The sequence below is a fragment of the Astyanax mexicanus genome, chromosome 14 (assembly GCF_023375975.1).
Source record: "Astyanax mexicanus isolate ESR-SI-001 chromosome 14, AstMex3_surface, whole genome shotgun sequence".
Classification (NCBI taxonomy): Eukaryota; Metazoa; Chordata; class Actinopteri; order Characiformes; family Acestrorhamphidae; genus Astyanax; species Astyanax mexicanus.
In genome coordinates this window covers 9610627-9624824 of record NC_064421.1, presented here as the reverse complement: position 1 = coordinate 9624824, position 14198 = coordinate 9610627, and the positions used below count along the sequence as shown (strand labels likewise).

Genomic DNA, 14198 nt, shown 5'->3' with positions numbered 1-14198 from the left:
TGACAATATTGCTATATTTTAATACTGACTTATTTTACTTATTATCAATCAGATTTATGCTGTAATCCTGAGCAGATCATTTGTTCTAGCAGTACTTAGAAGACGCTCCCAAGAGGAATTTCCTCTGGGAGTCCAAGAGAGCATAATCATCCACACTAAATTAGTGTAATTAGGCATGCCTAATTAGCATAATTATCCCCGCTTAATTTGAACAATTGCTCCTGCTTAATTGCATGTGGTTTTGTATGGCATGTAACAAAAAAGAAACCAAATGTTCTCATTGTTTTAATCACATTTTTTTATTATCACACTGCTGGTGAATATATATCTGTATCTAATCTGTGTAATGAATAAATAAGTGTTTGTTCTGATTCAGTTTATTTTAACCCATTTTAACTGATTTGTAAGCATTTAGCTCTCTTTAAATCAGACCCCACACATTAAATAGGAAAGATAAAGACATCCAGATTGGAAAGTCATTAAATAGTTAAGAATTAAAGCCATTTGAGTTGCAATCTCAGGAGGGCCTTTAGGATGTAGTACTGTATTTCGCTGTGACTTTACCTCTTTCTTTTCTCTTTTGTCTTGTGATCAGTAATCTTTTAGTGGGTGTGGTTTGCACACTACATGATTGATCACACACACACACAAAGTCATGAATCACATGATCTTTCACCAGAAAGCACTAGATCATGAAAATGTGACATATATTAATTTATTTTATTTTATTTCTCTGTAAGAAAAACAAGCAATACTAGTTGAAGCAAAAAAAAAAGAAGCAAATAAAAAGAAAATAATTTGGACAAAAATGTGTAAAGAAACATTTCCTGTGTCTTAGACTCTGATTGGCTGTATCTAGTTGCTGCATTAACTTCTAGTCACATCAATTTTCACATATTCAGAGTCTCTGACTGAACCAGATATTAAACCTGCTAGATATTTGTCTAGGGTTTGCAAGGCATCTGAATCACTTGGTCAGCTCTAGAATTGCATAAATCTTAAAAAAACTAGATGTAACTCAATAAACAAGAATAAAATGAAGTACAGGTATTATAAACCTATCATTAGCCTCAGAACTTTCTGAATCTTGCCTAATCATAGGACTGGACTAGCCTTAATTGTGCATATCTTTATTATCGTACAATCCTTAGCACTCACCTTCTTCTTGCTGCAGTAGATCTGCCATTTCTTCTCAGCCGGCAGGGCAAACATGGCCTCCCTGTTCTTATCAGTGAGGTCCAGTTCATCCTGTAGAGACACAGAAGTGAGAATAAATACAAGACATAATACAGAACAAATGACAATACAGTATACAGTATGAACAATACATTAAAAATACAGCAAAAGCTTTCTGTGGTGGTTTAAAGTTACATGCCTGAATTACATTCTGAACCAATATACAGTTGCAGGAGTATGTGCAAATATGTGAACCCTTGGTATTACTTGGATTTCTGCATAAATTGGTCATTAAATGTGTTCTGATCTTCATCTATATCACAACAATAGACAAACACAGTCTGATTAAACTAATACCACACGAAAAATGATATGTTTGCATAGTTTTATAGAACACAACATGGTAACATTCAAAGTGAGGGTCATCATGGTTTTGCTGCCTCAGGGCCTGGACTGATTGCCGTCATCAACAGAAAAATTAATTCCCAAGTTAACCAAGACATTTTGCAGGAAAACTTCAGACCATCTGTCCGCCAACTGAAGCTCAACAGAGGATGGATGATGCAACAGGACAACGACCCGAAACATAGAAGTAAATCAACAACCGAATGGGTTCAACAGAAGAAAATTCGTCTTCTGGAGAGTCCTTGAGACCTCAAGAGAGCGATTCACATCAGAAATCCCAAGAATATTGCTGAAATTAAACAGTTTAGTGAAGAGGAATGATCCAAAATTTCTCCTGACCATTGTGCAGGTCTGATCTGCTGATCTACAACTACAGGAAACGTTTGGTTGAGGTTTTTGCTGCCAAAGGAGGGTCAACCAGTTATTAAACTCAAAGGTTCACATACTTTTTCCCCCCTCAATGTGAATGTTAACATGTTATGTTCAATAAAACCATGTTAACATATATATTTTTTGTGTGGTATTAGTTTAACCAGACTGTGTTTGTCTATTGTTGTGACCTAGATGAAGATCAGAAATTTTTAATGACCAATTTATCCAGAAATCCAAGTAATACCAAAGGGTATGTTGGTGCGCTGGCTATTTTATAATCTACACACCCTTATTGAACACTGTGGCTTGGTTGGAGTACGCTAAAGCCATCAGTGCTTGTAAAAAACTGAAAGTGTGCATGTGTGTGTGTGTGTGTGTGTGTTATGTAATAAACCTCAAGGTAAGGAATCAAGCCCCTCATACAGTTTTCCATAAAGACCCTGTAATCCAAAAACCTAACCACAAGCCGCCCCACCCCACCGGCTCCATCACGCAGCCAGCTGCTCAGCTCCAACTTCTGAGAGGAATTCACATAAAGCTAAACTAATATTGATTCACCTGTTCACTGCGAAACAAAATATATCCTCCATCTCCCTGCACACTTTTCCTATGTTTCAGTGAAGAACACTGTAGTTCTGAAATTATAGAACATTTTAAATATATTATAGGTACCCCAGGACTCTATATATACAGGAGACTGTATGTCTTTTATATGTTCAAATGCTGAAATGAATGTGGATAACACATTAATAAGCAGTGTAAACTCAGAAAACCCATCTTCAGCTGTGTGACCTTATTCCCCTCATTGAAAAATGTGTATTACCAAATATGTAACAGCTTCAGGGAAAAAAATAAGAGACTTTACTTTGATTTTACCAAACTGAAAACCTCTGGAATATAATCAAGAAGAAGATGGATGATCACAAGCCATCAAACCAAGCTAAACTGCATAAAGGTATCCAAAAGCATTGTGTAAGACTGGTGGAGGTGATTAAAAAACAGGGTTATTCCACCAAATATTGATTTCTAAACTCTTAAAACTTTATGAATATGAACTTGTTTTCTTTGCATTATTTGAGGTCTGAAAGCTCTGCATCTTTTTTGTTATTTCAGCCATTTCTCATTTTCATAAAATAACGTGTTACTCATTTCACACTCATCACGGCCTAGAATTACCCTAATTGGGCAAACCAACCAGCTGACTGACTTATGTCTATCTGCTTTCTCAATGGGTTATCTTGTGGTGAAAACTTGGAAAGTTACTAAATGAGAAAAGAAGAACACATTTGAACGTATTACTTAGTTATGTGGACTTTATTGACTCTTGCTAGAGAACAATTATCTTAACTCACTAAGGCGTAAGTTCTTCTAAGGGGAAATGAGAGAGAAAAATGAAATGCTGAGAGGAAATAAGAGAGAGGGTGTTTAAATGTCTTATAAACTCAAACTGCATGAGTGTATGTGTTCAGTACAGGAGGGGCAGGAAAGACAATTCACAGACTATCAAGATGGAAGGAAGTCATATGAGGCCCAGAGGGGACCGACAGGAAGCTGCTGGGTCAACAGAGATCCGATGGCCGAGCCAGACCGAGAGCGAGCGAGAGAAAGTGCGAGAGATCACAACAGCAAGACAAAAGGAGAGAAAGAACCAGAAAAAGAAAAAAAAACAAGACAAGGAAATAGAGGTGGAGAGAGAAGAAAGAGAGTCTTTGGTCCACTGGAGGTCAGTGGCTTGGCTCTGGCCGAGGCTTTGTAATCATCACCTCCGCCGGCCAGCTGTTCTCCGCTGAGTGGTGGTATCTGGGCAGAGCTGGGGTTTGTAAAGGACAGGGAAGTGGCTGAGCAAGCCAGGAAGTGCTTCCCCACCCAGAACTCTCAGCTGAGGGAAGGAGGGAGAGTCTGATCCTGCTGACCTCCACACCGTCCTGAGAGAGGGTGAATCAGCCAGAGAGAAACTCTGTAGTTATATCACATTTCTCTCTTCTACTATCCAGCCTAGAGCCTAGGGTGCTTGGACTGGTTGGGTGGGTGGATGATTGGACTGGGTGGGTGGGTGGGTGGATGATTGGACTGGGTGGGTGGGTGGGTGGATGATTGGACTCGGTGGGTGGGTGGGTGGATGATTGGACTGGGTGGGTGGGTGGGTGGATGATTGGACTGGGTGGGTGGGTGGATGCCTGGACTGGATGGGTGGGTGGTTGCTTGGACTGGGTGGGTGGACTGGGTGGGTGGGTGGATGGATTGAGTGGGTGGATGGATTGGGTGGGTGGGTGAGTGGGTGGGTGGATAGATTGGGTGGGTGGGTGGATAGATTGGGTGGGTGGGTGGATGGATTGGGTGGGTGGGTGGGTGGGTGGATGGATTGGGTGGGTGGGTGTTTGGATGGATGGATTGGATGGATGGATTGGGTGGGTGGATTGGGTGGGTGGGTGGGTGTTTGGATGGATGGATTGGATGGATGGATTGGGTGGGTGGGTGGGTGGGTGGATGGAAGGATGGATTGGATGGATTGGGTGGGTGGGTGGATGGATTGGGTGGATGGATTGGGTGGGTGTATTAGATGGATGGGTGGGAGGGTGGGGCTTTGGAGAATGGGTGGGTGGGTGTCTGGATGGATGGGTGGGTGTCTGGATGGATGGGTGGGCGGTTGGTTGGGCAGATGGGGTTGATTGGCTGGATGGATGGGCGAATGGGGTTGAGTGGATGGATGCGGGGGTGGTTGGGGTGGTGGATGGGGCTTGGGTGAATGGATGGATGGATGGATGCTTTATTGATCAAAGAGGGAAATTCGGGATAAATTCTGGATTTTATCCCAATTCTGAAAATTTGTCTGTGATTGAGAACTCATTTGAAAATCTTTGACAGGACTTGACTTGTTCTACACAGAGACCATTAAATGCATCCACAAGAAGTTAAAAATGCTTCCTTCTACAACAATCATACCGTACAGTACTTAGGCAGCATTTTGTAGGACACACAAAAAAAAAAAAAAAAAAAAAAAAACACACACACTATAATAAAATAGCTCAGCTAATCTAAGGTACAATCTTCCCATCTGAGAGAAGTGAATATATTTAACTGCCACACACTGCTTACAACAGGGAATAGCGAGGAACAAGTAGCTCAAGAACAACCGTCCCTCAGCCAAAGCAGGAAGGATAGGATTAAAACTGCTCCAAATCCTGAAACAGACAGAGCGAGACACGAGAGAGAAACACAGAGACAGATAATCTGTCTACGTCCTTTACTGACCACATGTTGGCTCAATGGTCCTGAATTGCTGCAACACTGTCTGCTGGTCACATTGTTATACGTCTCGTAATAATTAATTCATTTCCATTAACAAATAAAATCATTGTTTTATAATGTAAATGTGCCCAATTTAGCCGTGTTTCTTCTTTTCTCCTGTTCTTTTGCTGAGATATCTCTGGTGCCAGTGCCAGGCCGGGTCTCGGATAAGAACAGCTACACACACATGGCTGCCAGATGTCCAGTGGCCTCCCCATTTCTCACTAACAGCCTCTAACACTTTTAAAAAAGATGACATTTAACTCCATTCTATCCCAGTTTTTAAATAACAGTCCCAGTACCCTGTCCTCACATGACCCTCAAACCCCTTTAACCACAGCTGGGTGATTTTATGGTTCTGATCAACTTTAAGCATGCATTAGAGGCAAAAAAAAAAAAAAAAAAAACTTTTCTGAAAAGTTTGTCTGGATTTCATTAAAAGCAGAGCACATCATTGACATATGAATTAAATTTAAGCGCACTCTCATTCATAAGAAGCCTCTCTTTTAAAAATCCTTAGTTATAGAGTATTCTTCTACTGTATACAGTGGGCCATGATATATCGATAGGCAACAGGCGAATTAAATGGGTTGGTGTACCAGGGACTGCAATAGATGCAAACATGATATCTTCTACGGTCGATTTTACACATGGGGTACCACATGGTTCTATCTATGGCCCATTTTTACTCTCGTTCTACATCACTTAAGGCAATTAAATCAAACATCATGTTGCAATGGTTTTGATTCTTGACTCAAGAAGTAGATACACAGCGCTGCCTCTGTGTCTGTGTGAGTGACAGGCTGGTGCTGCCTGAGAAGCACGAGGGGGAGGGGGAGCACGAGGAGGGGGGCAGGAGTAAACACGAGGTAACAGCATGGACTCCATTCACATGGTTGGGCACGTGCTTGTGAACACATATGTGGAAAGCTGTGCACCTCAGTCCAGCACAGTTTTGCAGTGCAGATATTTCCCGTTACAGCTGAATTCACGCTTTTAATCACAGAAAAAATGCTCTTATTTACCTTTTTAAAAGTCATTTAAATGTCTGATTAAAGGGCTGATTACTGTTGTTTTGCTGTTTTTCTCGGGTTTTGAGAGCTCGGCGCTGATCCAGCTATTGATCAGTCAGGACGCAAGACTCATGGGCCCTGCATTGTTAAATATTGCGATATATATATCGTCAAAAAATTTGCAATGTAATTTTTTTTCCAATATCATGCAGCCCTAATTGTAGCTATGAATAACTATGAAAGCACTGCTATTTTCTTACATTTTTTGGTTGTTGGTCTTGATAATGTTCCTAGGAATCTGAAAGTAGTTCATTCAAATCTTGAGTTAATGATTTTTCAAGAAATCATTAAAATGAATGTTGTTTTAAATTCTTATTTATAATAAGTCTACACTGTTTCTAGCTGTGTTTAGAGTTGTGACAACAGGTAATGAGCTCAGCTTTTTTTGTGTTGTGTTTCTTCTAATAACTTTGTATTATTTTTGACTCATGTATTATTTCTGTTTTTTTTTTATAACATACTTTATATATTTGTTTAAGAAAAGGCTCTATACAAATAAAATTAAAAGTTTGGAACCACCACCTTCTATAAAGTATTTAAATATATTCTGGTTATGTTGATTACATACATAACCCCATACATGTCCCTTTAAAGATTTGATGTCTTCATACAATGTGAAAATAAATAATTAAACTAAAATAAAAACATTAAATTAAAAGGTGGTTTGTACTCCTTCATCAAAGATAACCATGAAACTATACAGCTAAATTTCTGCCACCTGCTAACTGTTAATAACCTTCTACATGTCCTCACTCAGAACTACTTCATACTGCATTAATTCTCTTCCATTGCCACTGGAACCAAGCCACACGATACACAACAAACACCACATGCTCACATGAGAGCTCAAACTTCCAAGGATTTACAGCAAAGCCACTTCAAATGCTTCGAATGTGTGGGCAATTTCGTCTGGCAATAAAACATTATTGTTTTTAATCAAGTTACCAGATAAACAAAAGTTACATTGTGACTGTTCGTCTGAATACATGTGCAACACATTCTCTACTGTGATCTATATGGATCGCAAAGCTGTAGATGTGGAAAAGACGACCCGCAGTGCATCGTGGGGCTGCAAACACGCTGTTCTAAAGGGCTATTCGTGATCGACTTGACTGGAGCGGCTATAATTTGCGATGTGGGCTCTGTTGAAAATAGTCCAATCAATCAGACAGAGCTAATTACTCCCAGCCTCATTCCGTGCAGTGATCAGTAATAAACTGGTAACACTGGGCACCCTGGGCTTTGGGTTCGTAATAGTGGCATATGGTGCAGAGCTGCCCCACATTTAAGATATAAAACTATCTAGGATAATTTTTCATTGGAACACCAGGTTTCCTAACTCTGGAAACTTAAAGCCTAATCTATATGTAATCTATAGACTCAACATCAAAAACTAACTGCATCCATAAAGAGGTGTCTGATTACAATGTTTTAGTAATTGCGGTACCACTTTAAAATAAGACTACCTTTATAAAGGATTTATAAATGGTTTGTAAATTAGATTGATTAGGTTGTAAATGCCTTAAAAACCATTGATAAGCAGTTAAAACACATCAGTTAAAAAAAGCAAGCAACAGTGGAAACTTAGTCATTTGATTTATGGTAAAAAGTTAAACATACTTTTAAATATTATATATATAGATATAATATATATCTATATATATATATATAGATTAAAAATCGCAATATGGCTGGTAAGGTAGGCTTTCCAGATGACAGCAGCACATGGATGAGCATTGTCCTTTTGGAATATCAGAAAAGGTGGGGCCACAGGTCGCATGGGGCTCATTTACATAACGTTGGGCTGCCCAATAGTGCCTGTAATGAAGACTAAATGTGATTTGCTACTGTACGAAATTACAAACACCACACCTTGATGGCTTTAAGGTCTTCTGAAAGTATGTGCAACCAAAAAACTGTTGATCTGGCAAAATCTGGCACTTTTATCTGGGTATAACTATTTTTTTTTCATCACCACCATCATAATAATCACCCTCCAGAGATCCCAAAGTCTTACATCAAAACTAGGAATTAATAGCAAAACACCCAACGCAAATCATGTTGAGGTCGCAGAGTGTACAAAACTGGAAATAAATAAAAGGAGAAACTGATTTCCTTCAGTTGGACCTCGTCCAAAACTTTGACCACACAGCAATGTAGGAGCTGTGCCCTCTACTATGTGCATAGTGATATAAAAACAAAATAGGTTATGATACAGTATGACTGTATCATACTTTAAAATCATGAGCACAGATTATTCGCCTGCCCTGTGTCCCAGTTCTGTCAGCACTATTCCGTCTTTCTGTAAATTAATATTTATCACAGCACAAATAAAACTTGTAGACTGCTGTGTGAACTAAAATAATCTGATTCTGTGACTTTTCCCCCCTTATGTTGAACACAATGATTAGAACATAGAGGCCTTCCTCATTGAAGTTCTATGACATAAGTTTTCTAGACCAATAAAGATGATTGATTGATGATTTGTAGGGTTTTTCTAGAGGTTCACATGAGTGAAACTTTGTGGGCTAGTTGTGTCGATAACTGGCACCAGTTGGTTTTCCCAAAGGATTATTCGTAAAACCCATCCAATCTAGGATCCCATGTTTAGTGTACAACCCAAAACACAAATGGGATCAATGATAACCCCCCTCCTGGTCCCATTAGTGACCCAATTATAGGGGCCCAACATTGAATCCATGGTCAAAACTCAAACCCCAGTTGGGGATACCCAATACAGGCCCTCACATGAGCATGTTATCTGAGAAGATGTATGCCATTTGTAGACAATTTTCTTTCTTTAACATTAATGATAACTTTTGTTGTTTTGAAACTTATAGAAATACTTTTGTTTTTTGTCCATTTAGAATGCATCAAAATCATGAGCACAGATTATTCACCCGCCCTGTGTCCCAGTTCTGTCAGCACTATTCCGACTTCCTGTAAATAAATATTTATCATGGCAGAAATAAAACTTGTAGACTGCTGTGTGAACTAAAATAATCTGATTTTGTGACTTTCCCCTCCATGTTGAGGCGAAGGCGTCTGAGTTTTCTAGACCAATAAAGATAGTTGATTGATGATTTGTAGGGTTTTTCTAGAAGTTCACATGAGTGAAACTTTGTGGGCGAGTTGGGATAACTGGCCCCAGTTGGTTTTCCCAAAGGATTAATGGTAAAGCCCACCCAATTTAGGGTCCCATGTTCAGTATACAACCCAAAACTCAAATGGGATCCATGATAAAAAAAAAAAACCCTCCTAGTCCCATCATTGACACAATTTATGGGGCCAACATTGACCAATGGTTGAAACTCAAACCCCAATTGGGAATACCCAAAACAGGCCCTCACATGAGCATGTTATCTGAATAGATATATATGCCATATTTTTCTTTCTTTACTATTAATGATCAGTGTTGTTGTTTTAAAACTTGAAGAAATATATATTTACTTTTGTTTCCTTACTAGAATAAGTACAAGAATAATGTCCCATAACTTTTGGCATATCCTACAAAAGCCTATGTTTATTGACCACTCCTGCATTGAATGTTGATATGATTTCCACCAAAGACACTTCTAGCCAGAAGTCGCCAGTCACCATCATTACTTTAAGAAATTGCCTATCACTTCCATCTTGCACCCACTCAATCAGGCCTCACTCAAACTCCCATAACTTTATGTCGCCTTGCTATTAGCACCATGACCAGTGTTCAACGTGATTCACAAGATATCACCTCACCACTTATATAGGTGTGGGTGTTTCCAAGCCATTTCCTGAGGAAACACTAGGATAACTAGGATCCATCTATTCAGATAGGGCTATTCGCCAACAAAGTTACGTATCTATCTCAGCATTTACTTCATTTTCATTTCAAACAGTGCGGAACGCAAACAGTGACTAAGTGCAATAATATTAGTTTGAGCCTCGTAGTAAAAAGCAGAATTACTCCATTGGTTCTGCTAGTTGCTTAATTTCTTCAAAGCTTCCGTGCTTGAGCTAACCTTTCCCATATGTCCAGCATGTTTTGCTTGATTCCTCCCAATTAGCACTTATTCATTCCACACTCTCAGCTGAAACAGCATGTGCAGTTCCTGTCCAAACAGCACACTAAAAGAGAATAATTCTCACAATATAATTAGACTAATTATGGCTAAAGCCATCCGAATGTGGAAGACTTCACTGGGCCTGGTTCCTTAACTGTAGACTCACAGATCCAGATAACATGACCATGTAGGGGCTGTATGAGAAGCACAACTGGGATGCATAAATTCCAAAAATTCTAAGTGGACCCCACATATGGTTAAACACTGCACATGAGAATACTGATGCTGTATTAATGGGGTCCATTTGAGTCTCAGCCCAACCGGGTGTCAGTAAAAAAAAACACCCATGTATCCCATAAAGAGCCCATGCCCATGTTTTCTTTTTTTTTTTCTTTTTTTTTTTTACATGACTGCTTCCCAAGTACCAGGGTTAAAGTGTTTTGTCTGCTTTAAAACAATAACTTGCTGATTAAATTGTGAATTAGATATACAACATTCCACTGTCCAAATAAGCTTAGATCGGGCCCAAAAATCGGGCCCAAACATTTTGCTGCGATTACATTATTCATTATTACTCTATCAGTTTTGCACATTGAGAGACTGAAATGTTTGCCCATTCTTCCTTGCAAAACAGCTGGAGCTCAGTGAGGTTGGATGGAGGGCGATTGTGAACAGCAGTTTTCAGCTCTTTCCACAGATTATTTGACTTGGCCATTCGAACACCTGGATAAATTTATTTGTGAACCATTCCATTGTAGATTTTGCTTCATGTTTTGGATCATTGTCTTGTTGGAAGATAAATCTCCATCGCAGTCTCAGGTCTTTTGCAGACTCCAACAGGTTTTCTTCCAGAATGGTCCTGTATTTGGCTCCATCCATCTTCCCATCAATTCATTCATTCATTCATTCATTCATTCATCTTCCCTGACCCTGCTGAAGAAAAGCAGGCCTAAACCATGATGCTGCCACCACCATGACTTGACTGTTTTGCCCAATCCTTTTGCAAGGCACTGTACAGCTTGCTTGGTCTTTATAGATAAGTCTTTGTAGCCAAAAGAATAGAACCATTTGAGGCAGAAAGATAAATGAAGCTATTGATACTATACCTAATACAAGGTCCTGATTCATTGATTCATTAACACTCTTGTATCAATGTCCCAAAATCTAGTATAAAGCCTTCTTTGAAGAGTAGAGACATTTACTCCAGTAACAAAAGCAAACTCTTTTTCTAATATTTTTGATTTCAGAAGAAAATCCAACAAATAAATCTATATGCTGTATGTGTGGTACAGCAGGGAAAGCAGTACATATAAAGGATACAGGTCTTCTCTAAGACTGGGAAATCACTCTTCTGCATGCTTCCCTGCCTGAGGCCTGATTGCCCCACCCAACTGGTGACTCAGCCTGTACACTGTGATTGCTGGGCAGTGACTGGGTGTAAGTTTATCCTGGCATTTAGAAGGTTGGTGTGTTCGATTTTGGCCAAGGCCAGCCAAAACTACCATTTCTGTGTCATACTTGTGAAGAATATGTCTGTAAAGTTACTATACAACATATGGGCCAAAAATAAATAAAATGAATGATGAATGTTTTAATATTTAATATCTAATTTTCACTTTTTTGTAGTCCCTTTAAGTTGTACATTATTTCATTGCTTGGCTGCTTTGAAAATGAGGGTTTCATCAATGTATTCCTGAGTGAAAGTAAAGGTTGATTGATTAATATGATCATGGGTAATTAGATAATGAGACATCTCAAGATTTACATAAGTCAGACAATAAATCAGATTTTGCTTTGCAATCGGCCGATAATTTCACAGAATTTGATGAGACAAACATCACAACAGCCCAAATTTAATGCTTTAAAGCTCATATTTAATGTTTTTTAATACCTTTTTAAGATCTTAATAAATATTATTTAAGACCCAAAAATGTAGTCATAGTTTCTTTAGTTCTCTCCCTGGTAACATTAGCTATCTTTCCGCTGACGTTAGTTAGTATGTTAACTAACTCGCCGCTTATAAAAAAGCTTTCTGCTATCTTTAGTTCTGTCCCTGGTAATGTTAGCTAGCTCTTTTAAGCTAGCTAAAATTAGTATGTAAACTAACTCCCCGCTAATGTTAGCTAGCTTTCCGCTAACCTAAGTTCTCCCCGGATCAGATGTTTACGATGGGCCAATGTGTTTTCCCACCGTCATTAAAAGGTGCTGCTAACATTAGTTAGCTTGCTGCTAACGTTAGTATGTTCACCAACTCGCCACTAATGTTAGCTAGCTTTCGGCTAACTTTAGTTCTAGCCCTGGTAATGTTAGCTAGCTCGCTTTAGCTAGCTAAAGTTAGGATGTTCACTATCTCGCTGCTAAAGTTAGTATGTTAGCTAGCTTGCCGCTAAAGTTAATATGTAAGCTAACTCACCACTAATGTTAGCTAGTTCTTTGCTAACCTTAGTTCTATCCCTGGTAACGTTAGCTAGCTCTTTTAAGCTAGCTAAAGTTAGTATGTTAGCTAACTCGCCGCTAATGTAGCTAGCTTTCCCCCAACTTTAGTTCTATCGCTGGTAACATTAGCTATCTAACCGCTAAAGTTAGTATGTTAGCTAGCTTCCAGCTAAAGTTAATATGTTAGCTAGCTCTCTGATAACCTTAGTTCTCTTCCTGGATTAGATGTTTACGATGGGCCAATGTGTTTTCCCACTGGCATTAAAAGATGGTGCTAACATTAGTTAGCTTGCTGCTAACATTAGAATGTTCACCAACTCGCTACTAATGTTAGCTAGCTTTCCACTAACTTTAGTTCTAGCCCTGGTAATGTTAGCTAGTTCACTTTAGCTAGCTAAAGTTAGTATGTTAACTAGGTCACCGCTAAAGTTAGTATGTTAGCTAGCTTGCCGCTAAAGTTAATATGTAAGCTAACTCACCACTAATGTTAGCTAGTTCTTTGCTAACCTTAGTTCTATCCCTGGTAACGTTAGCTAGCTCTTTTAAGCTAGCTAAAGTTAGTATGTTAGCTAACTCGCCCCTAATGTAGCTAGCTTTCCCCCAACTTTAGTTCTATCGCTGGTAACATTAGCTATCTAACCGCTAAAGTTAATACGTTAGCTAGCTTCCAGCTAAAGTTAATATGTTAGCTAGCTCTCTGATAACCTTAGATCTCTTCCTGGATTAGATGTTTACGATGGGCCACTGTGTTTTCCCACCGGCCTTAAAAGGTGCTGCTAACATTAGTTAGCTTGCTGCTAACATTAGTATGTTCGTTAACTTGCCATTAATGTTAGCTAGCTTTCCGCTAACTTTAGTTCTATCCCTGGTAACATTAGCCTGCTCGATTTAGCTAGCTAAAGTATGTTCGCAATCTTGCTGATAAAGTTAGCTATGTTAGCTACCTTCCTGCTTAAGTTAATAAGTTAGCAAGCTCATAGCTAATGTTAGCTAACATTTTTAGCATTGTTCATTATTTAGTGTTATTATTTCTGCTACTATGGTCTGTTTTTACTCATTCACAAACTGAGAAATCCCAGAGTGGTTGAGAGTTTCCGATAACTGAGATAAAATCCTTCTTTCTTCATCAGATTTCATCAAAAAAATCAGAGGATGCTGTTTACATGACTACTTGAATAATATAGACAACTGCAGTAATTTGATTTTGAATGTGCATGTAATTGAACTCCATATTTCCTCCAAATAAAAGTAGTCACCATGACGGGCCTAAGTGCAGCACCAGCTGACTACAATTGGTGCCTGAGGAGGTCAGTAACACAGCATGTGAGGCTCTGATTGAGTCCAGGTTGCCATTGTCTTCAAAGGCAGTAAATTATCCTACTTAATGTTGCTTTCTACATGCATC

General features: G+C 39.0%; 1 protein-coding gene across 3 annotated transcripts in view; it reads right to left on the bottom strand.

Moving 5' to 3' along the window:
• Window positions 1-14198, bottom strand: part of daam2 (dishevelled associated activator of morphogenesis 2) — a 199144-nt gene that overhangs the window by 93268 nt on the left and 91678 nt on the right. For all 3 annotated transcript variants that reach the window (XM_022673199.2, XM_022673201.2, XM_022673200.2), the window contains exon 3: window positions 1159-1248. In XM_022673199.2, coding sequence (XP_022528920.1) covers window positions 1159-1248 — 90 coding nt within the window. The remainder of the gene's footprint in view (window positions 1-1158; window positions 1249-14198) is intronic.